The sequence below is a fragment of the Metarhizium robertsii genome (assembly GCF_000187425.2).
Source record: "Metarhizium robertsii ARSEF 23 chromosome Unknown MAA_Scf_1, whole genome shotgun sequence".
Classification (NCBI taxonomy): domain Eukaryota; kingdom Fungi; phylum Ascomycota; class Sordariomycetes; order Hypocreales; family Clavicipitaceae; genus Metarhizium; species Metarhizium robertsii.
In genome coordinates this window covers 6,098,947-6,114,899 of record NW_011942149.1, presented here as the reverse complement: position 1 = coordinate 6,114,899, position 15,953 = coordinate 6,098,947, and the positions used below count along the sequence as shown (strand labels likewise).

Sequence of the window (15,953 nt, the reverse complement as noted above, 5' to 3'; positions counted from 1 at the left end):
AAGCATTCGCCTGGAGTTTGTTATCCGTTTACTCATGTATTTTTTAAAAATTGTCGTAATGGACAGCTTATTTACTTCTCCTTAATTCTAACGCTTCCTTACCAAGTATAGCCAGTGCAGCCTCATACCCCTGCACTCTCTCCTCGGTCATTTCTTCTATTCTCGTTCTCTCCACCTTCTGTGTCCGTCTTATGGCTTGGTTCTTTGCGATTTTACCCCAGAACCAACCGCTTTCGTCATCGCCAATCAAAGTCCATGCACATCCAGACCGTCCTGCGCGAGCCGTCCGACCTACGCGGTGAACGTAGCCGGCTACACTGGCGGGTAAGTCGTAGTTGATGACATGGCCGAGCTTAGGGATGTCGATACCTCGGGCGACTAGGTCGGAGGCGATAATGAGACGCACAGGGGACGAAGGAGTTGTGAATGCGCGGAGGACCTTGCGACGAATGTGGGTGGGCGTGGTGGATGTCAGGGTGCTGATTTGACTGGTGAGTGAGGCGTCGAGGAGCGTGAGGAGCCGAGAGAGCCGCAGAGCAGATTCGTTGGACTTGGTAAAGATGAGGGAGATGGGGATTTGTGTCTTGGGCGCTGGAGCTGTGCTTTCATCGTCTGAAGTACCCGACTCGGAGGTTGTATCCGAATCCGAACCCGAACTATCCGACTCTGAGGAGGTGTCAGAGCTGTCGGATGTATCCTCATCTTCCTTCAACGTGGACGAGGAGTCTCCATTTCCAACAGGGCCCGTCATGTGGGACTGTCTCAAGAGATCCAAAAGATACAGGGGCTTGAGATTAGCCTCATGAACCCGCACCGCAAACTCCCGCAAGCCTACAGGCAGAGTATGTTCCGCTACCTGCACGGCGCCGTCATTCTCCAGCACAACCAGCCGCGGTCTCCGCAGCGCCAACTGATTCAAGAGACTGAGGTCTCTGGTCAATGTCGCACTGAGAATCACCTTGCGAACACCTGAATATGCCATGTCGGGAAAGTCGCGAGCACTGAATTTGTTGACCTGAAACTTTTCCAGCACCAGGTCCAGCCAGCCCTGGAAACTCTGCGCGAGCAGCTTGTCCGCCTCGTCGACGACGAGCCAGCGGATGTAGTCGAGGCTGAAGCCGGGTGTCTGCTCAATATGTTCTACTAGACGGCCGGGCGTGCAAATCAGGACATCTACCTTGGAAGAAAAGTCTACAACTTCACCTTTCCAAGGTCCGAGGCGGGCATCGATGTTGGTGGAATCTAAGTCATGCGTATCGTCGACGTCGGCGGAAAAAGTAGTCGCACGCTGCTGCCTTTGCTCTTCCTGTATTTTACTGTAGGCCTCCGGGTCATAACGCGACTCTCGTTCCATAAAGGCCTCTTGTTCCGATTTGATAGACTGACTTCCAACGGCCACGCCGATTCGGACTCGCTTACGGTCTTCCCCCTCGTAGGCCTTGGCACACACCTCAAAGACATCCTGTGCTTGCTTGACGAGTTCTCGTGTGGGGAGGACCACAAGAGCTCGTAGCCTCGTGACCACGCCGTTGCTAATATCGCGGACAATGGGCAGTGCGTAGGCGAGTGTTTTGCCGGATCCCGTGGCTGCTGACACTAGTAAATCTCCTGGTCGGCGTTTACTTGTTGGTAGAAGTAGAGGGATGGCCGCAGTCTGAACTGCAAATGCCTCATTGTAGCCCTTTTCTGCTAATATCCGCGATGGTCGTGGTAGGATGCCCAGGTCTGTGAAGGGCGCCTTTGTGTCTTGCGCGACCCGTATGGGGTTGGACAGCCATGGGGGAAGGGTGTCGTATGTTGGCTTGGACTCGTCCTCTGGTACGGGAGCTGGCTGAGGCAGCGGCTCCAGACCGTGAGATTCCACGGATTCCTCGTCGGACTCGTCGTGTTTCGTTTGTGCGATTTTGGTGGCCAATTTTATTGACTTTGTTTTGCGCTCTAAAACTGCCTTGTGCCGTGCCATATCCTTTTCGTCGTCTTTGTCTTGCTCTTCTGTTACCCCCTTGGCTTGTTTCTTCTTCTTCTCCCGTTTGGGCTTCTTTTCCTTTGTTTGTTCCTCCGCCTCGAGGGCACCCTCGGCCATCTCCACATCACTTTCTCTGTCTCTTGAGTCGGCTCTGTTTTCAACAATGTCGACGGGAGGAGCTTCCTCGACGTTGTCTTGTATTTTCACGCTCGACTTAGCCGTCGTGTGTTTCGGCTCGTCGTCGGAATCGTCAGAAGAATCATTAGCCTGGGTTCGTTGCTTTCGCTTTCTCCGATTTTTCTTTTTTGCACCCGGTTGGGAATCCGCCGCTGCAGTGTCGTCCCGTGGAGCAGTAGCATCTTTGACTCTTTTGATCTTTTTGCTCTCCGACCCCTGCTGCTCCTCGGTCGCCGGTTCTCGCTTCCGCTTCGGTGTGGAATCGGCCTCGTCGTTGAAATACTGTATTGACTTTGGGGCAGATACGGACGGAGCAGAAGATTTTGCCGCGGCCTTGGCTCCTGGCACGTAGCGCGTGTAGCTGAATTCCTCGACAAGCCTTGACTCTATCGCATCCGGCTTGGGAGCTGGTGATGACTTTGGGGCTGAAGGCTCAGCAGGCGCTGTGGCTTTTGCGCCTTTTGACGGAGGCACATACCTCGCGTACATTGTTTCAGATCCCCAATGCCCCAAGACGGGAAGCAAATACGTAGTGGAATTGGATATTCGGCGCAAGAATCCAATGCTGCCATTTCCAAAAAATTGGGCGGGCCGTATCCTTATCGCAAATCTGCCAGCCCTCACCGCCAACCCATCGCCCAAAGCCCACCCAGCTACCCCTGCCTCGTAGGCGTGGAGCTTTCGGGAGCTCCATATGTCACGTCTCACCAACAAGTGGCCCGTCCAATTTCTAAGTGAAGAAGTGTCGACACTACGATATTGTGAGGGCCACGATCACATCCACCCTCAGGATATCAAACAACCAGCTGGGCCATGTTGCAACAAAATAACCCCGCTCTCATACTTGCTTCGCAACCTCTCATCAGTTCGTCAAAATGACGCGCCGGCGGTACAACATCGCCATGGTCAGCGACTTCTTCTTCCCGCAACCAGGAGGCATCGAGTCTCACATCTACCAGCTGTCAAGCAAGCTCATAGACCGAGGACACAAGGTCATCATTATTACGCATTCTCACGACGACAGAAAGGGCGTTCGATATCTCACCAACGGGCTCAAGGTGTACCACGTGCCGTTTCTTGTAATTTATCGCCAGGCTACCTTTCCCACCGTCTTTTCCTTCTTCCCTATTCTCAGATACATTTTCATCCGGGAACGCATTGAGATTGTGCATGGACATGGCAGCCTGAGTTGCCTGTGCCACGAAGGCATTCTTCATGCCAGGACCATGGGTCTGAGGACCGTGTTTACGGACCATTCGCTGTTTGGGTTCGCGGATGCGGCGAGCATTCTCACCAACAAGCTGCTCAAGTTCATTCTCAGCGATGTCGATCACAGCATATGTGTGAGCCACACATGGTAAGAAGACACAAAACCAGTCTGCCGCGTCTCGCCATGGCTAACGCCCTCTCAATAGCAAGGAAAACACCGTCCTGCGCGCCTCGCTGGATCCGTTAATGGTCTCCGTCATCCCCAATGCCGTCGTGGCAGAAAACTTCCGCCCAAGAGACTCCCCATCCTCTCCCGGCGCAGCCTTCGCGCCAGACCCTTCGCCCCAACGCCTCGGGCCAAACGACATGATCACCATTGTCGTCATCTCCCGTCTCTTCTACAACAAGGGCACAGATCTGCTGACAGCCGCCATCCCCCGCATCCTAGAAACTCATCCCAACACGCGCTTCATCATTGCTGGCTCCGGTCCCAAAGCCATCGACCTGGAGCAGATGATTGAGCAAAACGTGCTTCAGGACCGCGTTGAGATGCTCGGCCCCGTGCTCCACGAAGATGTCCGCGACGTCATGATCCGCGGCCACATCTACCTCCACCCTTCGCTCACCGAGGCCTTTGGCACCGTCATTGTCGAGGCCGCCAGCTGCGGACTGTACGTGGTCTGCACCCAGGTCGGTGGTATCCCTGAGGTGTTGCCTTCTCACATGACGACGTTTGCGAAGCCGGAGGAGGACGATCTCGTCGTGGCGACGTGTAAGGCCATCACCGCCGTGCGAGCAGGCAAGGTCCGCACGGAAAAGTTCCACGAGCAGGTGAAGAAGATGTACAGCTGGTCCAACGTGGCTATGCGCACCGAGAGGGTATACGACGGCATCACGGGCACCATTAGCGAGGAGGAATTCTATGGCTTCGACACGGGCGGCTATAATGGCAGCAGGGTTCGCAACTTTGCGCTTATTGACAGGTTAAAGCGCTACTATGGGTGCGGCATCTGGGCCGGCAAGCTCTTTTGCTTGTGTGTCGTGATTGACTACCTGTTCTTTTTGTTCCTGGAGTGGTGGTTTCCGAGGGAGAATATAGACATTTGTCCCGACTGGCCGAGGAAGATGTTGGCGGATAACGGGAAGAAGGAAGGCCAGAGTAATCGGTCGAGCACGTCACAGGGCAGGGCTGGTCATGATTAAAGGGTGTCTTTTGGCGTGGCGTTTTATGGGGTGTACATTATTTCGAGGCTGGTTAGCCGGTTGTTGATTTTGGTCGTGCAACATTATGGCAGCGATTCGGCGTTGAGGGCGCAGCATATAATACATGGGCAGATATCTTGTTGTTCGTCATTTCTTTCATAATATCGTAACGCATATCATACTCACATCGTTTAAGCCAAACCCCTTTCCAGCAGTTCAACCAGTCTATCTGCGCTCTGGTATCCCCATCACAAAACACTCAAGCCAAAACATCGACTCATTCATGCAACTCATCTTGACCAGCAACACCATCAACGCATATCACCCTCGGCAGCCCAAACAGGCCTATACCCAACCAACGTCCACAATGCCCTCCACCACCCCAACTCCTCCGTCTCGTCAGCCCTCATCACATCCTCCCCAAACCCAGGCCAGACCGTCCTCGGCCCTAATCTCCACGGCGTCGGTGTCATCATCCCCGCCGGCGGTCGTCCCCTCTCCCCCCCGCCGCCGCGGCCGCCGCCCTGTCCCCCGCGTGCACTCTCCCCAGACACGGAGCTCGTGTCCGACGACGTCGTCGAGCCGCCCTCCCTCCTCCTCCTCCCGCCAAACAGCCAGCCGAGACGCGAAGGCCGCTTCCGGCCCCTGTCCACCCTGCGGACCTTTTTCGTCCGCAGCGAGTCGGCGTACACCAGGACCGTGGCCACCAGCACTCCCGTCACAACAAGCACCCAGTACACAAAGAACAGGCCCCCGCCGGCGGCGAACTGGCCAGCCATGGAAAACATGCCCGCCACGATGGAAAACGGCAACAGGACGCCCCCCATGTACGAGAGCCGGTCCAGCGCCCTCCTGTCCTCGCGCACCTCGCGCGCCAGGGCGTCCATCCTGGAGGCCGACGGCGGCGGCAGCTTCCGCTCCAGCCGCTGGAACTTGTCGTGGAAGCCCGTCACCATCTGCAGAAACGCCGAGTCCCTCCTCTGCGGGAGCAGCCCGCCCACCGCCTCGCCCGCCCCGCGCGTGTAGCGCCGGCAGTCGAGCGCGTTGTTCTCGACGCGCTGCGACATGATCTCGAGCAGGTAGTTGGCCTGGTTGGGCCCCCTGTCGACCTGCACCGTGGCGAGGAGCAGATGCCACTGCTGCAGCGCCACCTCGGTCGCGACCTCGTACACGCTGCCGGCCGCGCCGCCCTGCCCGAGGAACCGCTCCAGGAACGTCTGCGGGCGCCGGCGCTCCCTCCACCGCGCGTACAGGCTGTCCAGGGCCTCGACGGCGCTGGCGCCCTTCCGCCGGACGCTGTTCCTGCACGGCTTCGGACGCTGTTCCTGAACGGCTTCGTCGCGCGCTGCGCGGGCGACACGTACGGCGGGAGAACCGCCTCCAGCGGCCCGTCTATAATCATGACGGCTGGAGCGTCCCGTGGCATTCATTAGCATCGCGCGAATTCGTCTGCAGGTTGAAGAGACGGAAAAGGGGTTTCAGGGGGGACATACACATCTTCTCCCGCTCGCAACTCCACCACGACATCCGCCTCCAGTACCCGAATGCGCCGACGAGCACCCCGTCCCAGCGGTACAGCGTCCCGTCCAGGAGGTACGCCTTCCTCGCGTCCGGCGCCAGGCTGAGCACGTTCTCGTCCAGCATCCACCGCGGCTCCAGGAGCGGAATCTCGGAGCTCCGCGACGTCGGGACCCCCGCGGGGATGGAGAGCTCTTCCACCTGCGGGAAGTCGAGCTGGAAGAAGTGGACGCCGGCGTCTGCGGCCGCCTTGTTGCTCTGGTTCTGCTCCCCTTGGCGCTCCTTGGCCCCTTCTTTTCGCGTGGCCTCCCGCCGCGGAGGCATGTACCTCGTTCTGTAGACGTGGCTGTCAAAAAACCCGGGGTCAATGTCCAGCCGCACGGCCAGCTCAAACGCCAGCTTTGTGTGCAGGCCGTTTAGGATAAACATCTTCCACTGGCCGGGGTGCTCGTCATGATCGCGGGTGAGGAAGTCGTCTATCTGGTCCCAATTTGATAGTTCGATGTGGACGGGCTGCTTAGCGTCAGGCAGGATGAGGACGTTGGCGATGACTGTTGTAGGACAGGCGGTCTTGGTGCTGGATGCGTCTTCTTCTGCACTCATTTTTTTTCTTCCCTGTGAGAGATGGCCTGGGGGAGGGTGGATATTGGAATTGAAGGATGTCGTGGAACCTGACGAGGTTGGGTTTTGAGGGCAGTCATTTTGTGTGAGTGAGTGAGTTGGTGAGCGTTGCAATTCATCACGTGTGACATGCATCAGCCGCATGCAAGTGGTTGGACGTGCATTGGACTGAACACAATTGCGTGAGAATGCGGTAAAACAAAACATGAAAGTGAAGGCGAGAGAAAATTATTTTTCAACGTCAAGTATGTCATCCTACACGCTATCCACATCCCAAATTCCGAAGACCCAAAAGGCATCAATATAACCAGCCCATGCAAACGCTCTACAATAATCAAACAGTCCACTCTCGGTCGTCAAACTGGCCCGCATTCGATGTGGGATTCATTCTCACCAAGGGAAGGAAGGCGTCTTGCAAACTCTTCAAGACGCTCAATTCCTCGCTGCAACCCGTCTTCTTTTCACGACGCTGGTCGCAGTGTTCCCATCTCCGGCTAGTTCATCCTCATCCTCGGCGGTGTCATCTGCGGGTGTCGCAACACTTGCTGGACGAGTGGCAGAAGGCGGTGGTACACCGCGGTCCTTCTCCGCGCTACGAAGATCGCCAAGGAGTTTCTCAACTTCCACAAACATGCTCCGTGTATTCTTAACGACGCCGTTCTCGTCAACCCGATAGCCTACAACTTCCTCCTCCTCGTCCTGGGAACGTTTCAGGAATGCAGGACCAGGACCTCGATCAGGATCGGGGTTATACATGATGGCATTGCAGAACATGTGGACCAGCTCGCGTTCGAGTTGGGCAGAGTTGATGATTCCCTTTGGAGGGATGAGGTCTTCGGATATCGGAAGCCAAACACTTGCCGTGCCAGGGTCGCCACCAGGAAGGCTGCTTGCTGCTTGCAAGGCAGCTTTGTTCCCTTGCTTAATGGCAGACCGTATTGATGTGATATCTTGGGGCTGCAATACAATTTGCCGGTAGTTTGGGGCGTCCCTCTCGCGGACACCAGTAGCGAACATGTTGGCGTCGCGGTGGCTTGAGATCTGGTCGAGAGCCGAGGAGGATACCTTGGTGAAACCGCGGGTCCACAAGACTTGTGTCGGAGGTGCAGTAGGTACAGATGGTGAGTCTTGTCTTTTCCGTTTAGCAAGTCTCGACGAGACACTGCCGGGAGTTGCCATGTTCGTTCGACCATGGACACTTTCGTCTGCCGTGGTATCGCCCGTTTCCTCAATGTGCCGCGGGGTGAGAACTTCATGCTTAATCTTTGTGGAGCTGATTGGATGGTCCATGGCAAGCTCATCGGCTTGCGAAGCAACGGACTGGCTTCTCCTGGTCCCACTGACCGAGGGAGTCGTGCTCATTCTACGCCCTCCATGCGAGATTCTGGGTGGACGGCCCCTCGCCTTGACAGCGTCTGCCTTCAAGCCGCCCTTCGTCAAGTCTCTCTTTGAACTAGATCTTGGCGTATCAGACAGTATTGACGTATCACGAGGTGGCGGGCTAACTGGCTCATATGCCGGGCTCTCCGGTTCAGCTGTAATAGGTCGTGGCGTAGAAGGAGTAGAATGAGATGCCCATTTGGTGCCAAACCCGCGGGTGAGCGCAGCTATTGGAGTGGTGACACTGGGCGTACTCGGAGCAGCCGTAACCGGGCTGATCTTCTTGGCGTTTGGCGTGGCAGCCGCAGCCGCAGCCTGTGCTACCGCTGCTTGTCGAATAATGTGTTCCGGAATGGCTGGTCGTGGCGGCTGCGTATTATAGGAGGCATACGGCCTGTCCTTCTGCGCCAACGGCGCGGGGGATGCCGAGGGTGACGGCCGCTGTGTTTGCTGCTTCTGTGCAGCTTGGGCTGGCGTCCGCTTTTGAGGAGCTGCAACGGGTCCAGTGACACCCTTTTGCGGTGTTTGCGAGGCTGCTGCAATCGGTCTCGGCGCTTGTTGGGCTTGTTGTGCCTGCTGAGGTGGGAGAGGTCGGCTAGGTGGAATGACGGGTGTTGTCGAGATCGGTCGGGGATGTTGTTGTGGTGGTTGACCTTGTGATGCAGAAACGCCACCCGGTCGAGGAGGAGCGGGTTGTAACGGAGTAGACAGTTGTCCGGCATTCTGGGGAGCCACGAGAACCTGTTTTCCTGGAATAGGTCGACCCTGGGCAGCCACAGTCGGAGCTGGCACTTGGCCAGCATACTGTCCTTGTTGTTGTGGAAGCCGCTGCTGCTGTTGCGATTCCTTTGAAGCCCCAGCCGCCGCATTGGCGGGAGCCAAAGGCTGAGTCTGTCCCGCTGTTCCGGGAGTTTGAGGTATCGGGGGTTGATATGGTTTCTCCCATTTCAAAGTACCCGCTGTTGTCGCTTGCCCGGCGGCTGCCGCCGGTGTGGCCTCCTTCGGCTTGAGAGCGACAGTAGCGTCTGGACGTGGTGAGAGTGTCGGCATCGGAGGCTGGCCAGGCGGTTGCAGAACTCTGGATCCAGGCTGGGGCATTCCGGCCGGTGCCTGGAGTCCTGATCCGGCGGTAGTCGGAGGTTTTGGCGATGGCTGTGGCGGTCGGACTGGCGTCGTGCTCCCCGACTGCAAGTGACTCGGCGCTGCAACTGTTGGTTGCGTAGTCGAAGTTGAAGGAGGCCTTGGTGGATAAACTGGTGTGGTAGACACAGGTCTCTTAATGCCGCCAGCTTGCCCAGGGGTAGGAGTTGGCGGTTGACCAGGAATCGGACGACCATCCCGAGGGGCTAACATCGATGCGCCATTCTGGCTCGCCGCAGCCTTTGCCAATCTCTCCTTCTCGTTCTTTTCAAGAAACTGAATGTGTTTCTGAACGGTTGCAAACTTTTCTTCATCTTCCCTAATTTCCTTTACGATGGTATCCCGATATCTAGCGTATAGTCGATCCACCAAGGCCGGGACCTTTTCGATGTGCTCATAAGCGTCTTTTAGCGACGGCAACGGGGGACTCCCCAATTTCCTCTTCCGTGACGCCGGCGAAGCCGATGTATCTGCTGTATTCGTACTCGGACCTGCCGTTGCTGTCGTAGCATTCGTCGTTGTCGTCGTCGAGCCCGTCCCGCTCTTCACCTCCTCTCGCAGCAGCAGCAAAAACAGCTGCTGCAGCGCATCGGGAGCTAGCCGCGCCGCATCAAATGACTTATCGCTCTTGACAAGCGCATTGTTTCTGAGTAGTTCTGAAATCCGAACAAACGCTCCCGTGTCGGCCCCGTGTGTCAGTAGCGACTGGAAAAGGAAGAGCGACTCGAGGGGCGTATAAGCGGTCGGATGATTCATGCCCCGCGGTCCACCTCGCCAGTGACCGAGAGGACCTTCGCGCTTCGCAGCAAGATGAATCGGCGCCAGGGTCTGTGAAGAGTTTGCATCCCAAGGTTAGCTCTTGCTCGCGCCTCGACTACTTGCCATATGGAAGAGCGGTGCTCAGGGGACGGACATACGTCATGCACTCAGTGGTCGGATTCGTAAAAAACACGTGTTGATGACCGTGTTGAGCGACAACAAAGCCTTAACAGCGTCCAATCGGCAATTGCATAGGGTTGCCACGCGCTTTGAGGCTTTTTTCTGCGATGGCCTTTTCTCTGCCTTGCCGTAGTGTCCTTTTTTTTTTTTTGGGTTGCGACCGGCTGCCCAAAAAATCACGTGATACTGCTGACTTCGTGTTGCTTTGGTGTTGTACTTGGAGCGTTTGTAGGGAGAAGATGGAATCAACGGCCCAAGCGGAAAACAAGACGAAACGGCTAGGTATCACGTGACACCCATAACCGCTTACACCAACATCCGTGGTTAATGGGATCCTTAGCCTCTACACAGGTTTCAAGCACATTAGGTGCAGAATTAGACGCGACATTTGGAAATAACAGTACATTGTCACAAAAATGAGGCATGTCAGGAAATCGTAGTAATGCCTCCGAAGAGTAATATTCCCTAAGCTTCGGGTTGAGCCCATCCCGCGTGTTTATGCTAAACCCATGTAACGCCAATCCCAGTGGTATCATATCACTATAAAAAAAAGTGATGTCAAGAGCATCGGTTCTGGTTCCCTTCAGTTAGCTCTTCCAATCGCCACTCCCCTCATATAATAAGTTTGCAACCTAAAACGCCGTTGTCCCATGTCAAAGCAAATGAATCACCAGTGTGATACCTCCATCAAACGCTCAATATAGGAAAAGCAAGTATCTCGTTGATAACACATGAAACGAAATGAATGTTATGGAGACGAGGAGCTTGACGAGCCATCCGCACTGCGAGGTCGATCGTCACTGCTGGTGGTCTCAATTTCCCGATCCTTGGGCAGCTGGTTGGTAAGCCGCAGTTTTTCATCCAATAAAGTTACTAGCCTCTCCGAGTACTGGTCTAAAAGGCCACTGAGTACTGTCTCGTTCATAGCCTTGCTTCTGATGGCGCGATCGCCAAGCGCAGCAGCTGTGAGACGCAATTCCTGATCCAACTCTGTCAAGCCTTCAGCAGTAATGGGCTCAGCAGACGACAGTTTCTTTCTGTATGCACGCAGAGTGCGGCAAGCCTGCTCTGTTGCCATATTCAAAGAGCCGACCCCACGAAGATTTGATGAGGACTTCCTCTTGGCGACAGCAGACAAAACTGGCATGGAGGGCCTTCTACTAACTCTCGACTTTGGACTGGCAGGAGGGCTGTCACCCCGGTTAATCTCCGAAGGTCTTCTCCTTGATGGGGTGTCTTCACTGATTGCGCTGTCACTTGGGCTGGTTGTCAGGTTTCCAACCGGTGTTCGATTAATTGAGGGGGCGGCTCCAAGATTGAGCCGAGATGTTCGGCGGCGCAATGATCGTGGAGGTGACCGACGTCCGGCTGGCGATGGTGATGGACGTTGAAATTCGGCCAGCTCCGCCTTAGATAAAACCTTTCGCAACGTCGGTCGACCACTATTGTTGTTTGCCTCCTTCACCGGCGATGGATCCCTACTCATCGACCTCGGCGAAGGATCGTTTAGATCCAGCGTCCAAACCATAATCGTTCCATCCGAACCCACGCTGACAACTTTCCTCGTGCCGTCGTCATCTTCAACTAAAGAGACGCCGTTGATTGCTTCTGTGTGGCCCCATTCTCTGTCCAAAAATGCGCCTGAATTGGCGTCATAGAGTCGTATGGATTTATCAGTATTTGATGACCCCAGCAAGAAGTCAAGGTCCTTGGAGGGCCACTGGCCTACAAACAGAGAATCCAAAACGGCGGTTTCCACACCGCCCTCATCCATGCATTTAAAACAGAAAATTTGTCTGCCACTTGCCAAGTCATATTGATAAATGGACCGATCTAAAGAAGAAACAAAAATAGTCCTGTTGTCTGGACCCATGGTCATTGAAGTAGGTGATGACTTTAAAGAAATAACCTTGGAGGGAATAGCTGCAATAATATCAGGCTCTCCCTCTCGGGAGACGATGTCATGTACCTGCAACGTGCGGTCAAGTGAACACGTGATGACTTTGTTGTCTGTCGGGATGAGCACCTGGATAACTTTTGCAGCAAACTCAAGAGTCTGGAAATGCTCAATCCGACCGGTGGAGTCTCGGTGAAATAACTGGGCAGTCCGGTCTCTGCCACAGCAGGCCATAAGAAACTTAGACTCCTCATCATATATACTGATGCAAAGACAGTCTGACGAATGTGCCTTGATATCCAGAAGGTAGTCCTTGGAATCTACGTCGATGACTTTCACAATTCCCTGACGATCCGCTGTCACTAGTAGCTTTCCGCTCTTTGTGGTGCGGGCGCTAGTGAGCTGGTTTGGCAAAGTGAGCTCATTGTCTGAATCTGAATTGTCGATAGGGACATCGAGAGTAAGCTTGACCTGTCCATCCACGTCCCAAAACGTTACGTTCCCTGACGCAGACCAGGTGACGAAGGCAGCGTTTGCCTTGTTCGGTCGATATAATGAATGAACGCCGATGATGGGCTCCCCATGCCCGGGAATCGGGATATGAGCGACAGCTTCGACATGTTGTCCGGGTAAATAGTCAGGGTTCCAAATATCAATTGACTGCTTTGAATCAATGGTCACCAACTTATCCGGAAGAAAACCGAGAGCGACAACACCAGCCGATGTTTGGCTGGTCGTCAAAACACTCGCTGCGCAGCCATCCATGACGGCTTCAACATCAAGTGTTGCGAAATGGCCATCTTTGCCTCCAACATATGCAACACTGTTACGAATTGTGATTGTCGTGATGGTGAACTCCAGGTTCAAGACTTTTGTCAATTTCATCTGCCTATCGTCGTCATCGAGAATGCAGACATCACCAGCCTCCGTGCAAAGAATAAGACTCTTGCCGTCAACGGCAGCACAACTAAATGTGGCCTCTAACAAGCTGCCCAAAAGCATATTTCGGCCAGGCAAGGTCTTTTGTGATGTTGGGGTGGATGGCGTCCCATCGCCCGAAAACTTGGGCTTGGTCGGCGAGACAGAGGCTCCATCCTCAATTTTCCACGCCTTGACGTGCCGCACACCCAAGGTAATGAGGCTGTTACCAATCCAAACCATGTCTCTGATAAATGAGGTGCATCTGTTTTGCTGAAAGAGCTTAGCAGCTCCAGTTCGTGGGTCAATCTTCCAGACGAAGAGGAAGCCATCGTTGGCGGCACCGAGCGACGCAAGATATTTAGAATCCTCAGACCAAGCGACCGCCGTGACCCCAAAGGCATGCTCGCTGATAGAGACTAGCGGCGTGTCCGACGACACGTCCAGAAGGCTGAAAATCAGAACCCGGGGGGCATATCCAGTCTCACCCACTGCCAGATACCTGCCGTCCGGACTCAAAGCTAGGCACGTAGCAGCTTTGATCCTCTCCCGGCTTGTCCACGTCCTGGAACCGCTTGGCAGATCAGTCGCCCAGTCCACCGGGCTGTAACCTGAATCCCTACAGTTGGGAGCCACTCGATTGCGGCTGTCGTTGGCTTTAGGCGTCGTTGCAGTCGGAGTCGAAGGAGCATTCTGCGAGCTTGATACTGCGTACATGGGCACAGCTGTAGGACGAGCTCTGTAGAAACGTTGTGAATAAAGCTGGCCCTCGACATCCACAACCACAACGGCACCCCCAGCAATGTAGGCAAAGGAGGAATTGACAGTATCAAAGCCCGTCGGTGAGCGACAAGTGGTGCCGACAACTCTCCTAAGGGACAGCCGCGGCTCGTGCATCGAACGGCCACGCATTAGGGATCTGGACGGCCTTGATAGAAATGGTGAGTTGGACGGCGTCAGCTTCAGCCGGTTGTTGGAGGGAGTAGCAATCGCAGCCATCTCTTCGCCATTGACTCTTTTGAGAGTCACCCGCGCAGCTGCCGCTTAGGAATAGTACAGTGGGACCAAGGGTCTCATCAAACAAAAGGAACCTGACGGGTTAGCCGAGCAGCAGCAAGCACTCAAGCAAGGCCACCGGGGAGAGGCGAGACAAGGCCCAGGGAGCGGTCTTTGGTGGTGTCGCAGAAAAGCAGCGTACAGGATGCTATTCTAGGCAATTCTCGGTGTAACTGGCGTATGCTTCTTTTGTTCGATAGAAAACTGGCCGGCGGTAGAAATGGGCGTTGGTGCGCATGTATGTGTGCTTTTTACCATAGACGAAGGCGAGCGAGGAGAGCGGCGGTGTAAGTCAATGTCTAGCAATCTCCGCTCCAGTCACACCAAGAGAAGCGAAAGCTGGGCGGCGGCGGCGGTCCAGGTCGAAGAGCAGCACTCAAAGGAGCGGGAGGAGCATCAGGCTCGCTCGAGGCCACTTGCGCATTCGAACTGTCAAGAAGACTTGCCGAGGAGGAGAAAATTGACGAGTGAGCGTACGGAATACCTAAGTAGGTCTTTCCTGTCAGCCAATGTCGGGTATATTGCAGCTCGGCGCCCAAGCCTAGTCTTGCTCAGCGCTGTCGACTAGACAACGGCACAGGCTTGAGCATTGAAATGAAGCTCAAAACTCACAACGATTGTGGGCGGCTGACGGCCGGAAAATTAAAACATTAAAAAATAAAATAAAAGAGAGGGACGATGAAGGCGTGGCACTAATTGCCACTTCTCAAGCTCACCAGACCAGATGTAAATAAAGAAGGAAGAGAAGAGAGAGAAAAAAGCCGAGCCAAGTCACGTTGACGCGGACTGGGCAATTGCCTGACCTGCAGCTGCTGCAGCTGCAGCGCCCGCCCGATTTGTTACGGTCACGGCACTGCGCAGCAGAGCTCGACTGGCCAGGGCTCATGGGGTATCTGGAGCTACACGCACCCGGAGGCTAGGGACCCGCCTTGGGCCAGGGCTGGTGGGAGCCAGAGGGGGAAGGGAAGAGAGGACCCCGGAACACAGCAAAAAGATGGATTTGATTGCCGTCACGGACAGGGACGAGCTGCGAGAGCTTCGGGTTGGTCTGATGGGATATCAATATTGCACAGTCTTCCACACCAAAACCCAAACTGGACGGCTGTGCCCCGCTTCCGCGAGCCAACGGCCAATCAAACATCGCAATCGCCGAGTTGGCCGGGGTCGCCATTGCCCCTGTTGCCGGGCCACCGCACCGAGATTGATGTCGCGAGCCTCATTGGAGAATTGGACAATGGGCACGCGTTGGCTGTCTGGTAGTATTCCATTCTCCGCACGGGGTAAATATCACTGACATTGTCCATGGTGCTGTTGTTCTACCGGCACCTGTTTACAAGCTGCTCCGTAGTCCATACAATATTCCGTACTGGCTAAGTACTCCTTACATACTACTATACTACCAACTGTTCATCACCGCGATGCAAGAATCATTCAAGATACTACTTCCCCTTTTCTCCTCCTTTCTCAATAAAACACACAATTGGCGATCCAACATGCTCCAACCCACCCCTTGCATGCTTGTCGTCCTCACGAGTTGACAACACAAAACCGCCCACCTCCTGAATCGGCGCCCGCCAAACCTCCATGCAAGCAACAGCCCAAATATCTCCAATGCCCAAACTCCACGCGCAAATCCTAATTAGCCCTGTCGCCGCCGCCGCCCGTGCACACAAGGGCACATGAGGATGCGCAGCCAGGTCGTACCGAAGGCACCCCAGCCCATCATAGCCCTGTCACATCCCCTTTTGGTGAACCGCTCGTCATCAGACCGGGGTCGGCAAAGGCAATATCGTTAATTTTAAAAAATGAGCACTACTACTACCCTTACTGTTTCTGCAGCAGACTGATTGCTTCAGATTCCTGAGAAAAGGGGGGAGGGGGTGCGCATTTCTAATTGGCAGGCCTCGTGCGAGATTTGAACGATGCTAT

General features: G+C 55.0%; 5 protein-coding genes across 5 annotated transcripts; 1 reads left to right on the top strand and 4 right to left on the bottom strand.

Annotated features, from left to right (window-relative positions):
• Window positions 1–67: 67 nt before the first annotated feature.
• Window positions 68–2,632, bottom strand: MAA_01752 (uncharacterized protein; the record flags this gene model as incomplete). Its single annotated transcript, XM_007819750.1, has 1 exon — window positions 68–2,632. The coding sequence occupies one exon, from the start codon at window positions 2,630–2,632 to the stop codon at window positions 68–70; it is 2,565 nt and encodes an 854-aa protein (XP_007817941.1).
• Window positions 2,633–3,018: 386 nt separating this feature from the next.
• On the top strand, window positions 3,019–4,555 carry MAA_01753 (glycosyltransferase family 4; the record flags this gene model as incomplete). The annotated part of the gene is made up of 2 exons (XM_007819751.1): window positions 3,019–3,500; window positions 3,559–4,555. 2 exons carry the CDS (start codon window positions 3,019–3,021, stop codon window positions 4,553–4,555), a joined length of 1,479 nt encoding a protein of 492 aa, XP_007817942.1.
• Window positions 4,556–4,866: 311 nt separating this feature from the next.
• On the bottom strand, window positions 4,867–6,676 carry MAA_01754 (uncharacterized protein; the record flags this gene model as incomplete). The annotated part of the gene is made up of 3 exons (XM_007819752.2): window positions 4,867–5,857; window positions 5,920–5,962; window positions 6,049–6,676. The coding sequence occupies 3 exons, from the start codon at window positions 6,674–6,676 to the stop codon at window positions 4,867–4,869; spliced, it is 1,662 nt and encodes a 553-aa protein (XP_007817943.2).
• Window positions 6,677–7,126: 450 nt separating this feature from the next.
• MAA_10726 (DUF1000 domain protein) lies at window positions 7,127–9,970 on the bottom strand (the record flags this gene model as incomplete). The annotated part of the gene is made up of 1 exon (XM_011412444.1): window positions 7,127–9,970. One exon carries the CDS (start codon window positions 9,968–9,970, stop codon window positions 7,127–7,129), a length of 2,844 nt encoding a protein of 947 aa, XP_011410746.1.
• A 931-nt stretch (window positions 9,971–10,901) lies between these two features.
• MAA_01755 (WD domain containing protein) lies at window positions 10,902–13,967 on the bottom strand (the record flags this gene model as incomplete). Its single annotated transcript, XM_007819753.2, has 1 exon — window positions 10,902–13,967. One exon carries the CDS (start codon window positions 13,965–13,967, stop codon window positions 10,902–10,904), a length of 3,066 nt encoding a protein of 1,021 aa, XP_007817944.2.
• Between the last annotated feature and the right edge of the window lie 1,986 nt (window positions 13,968–15,953).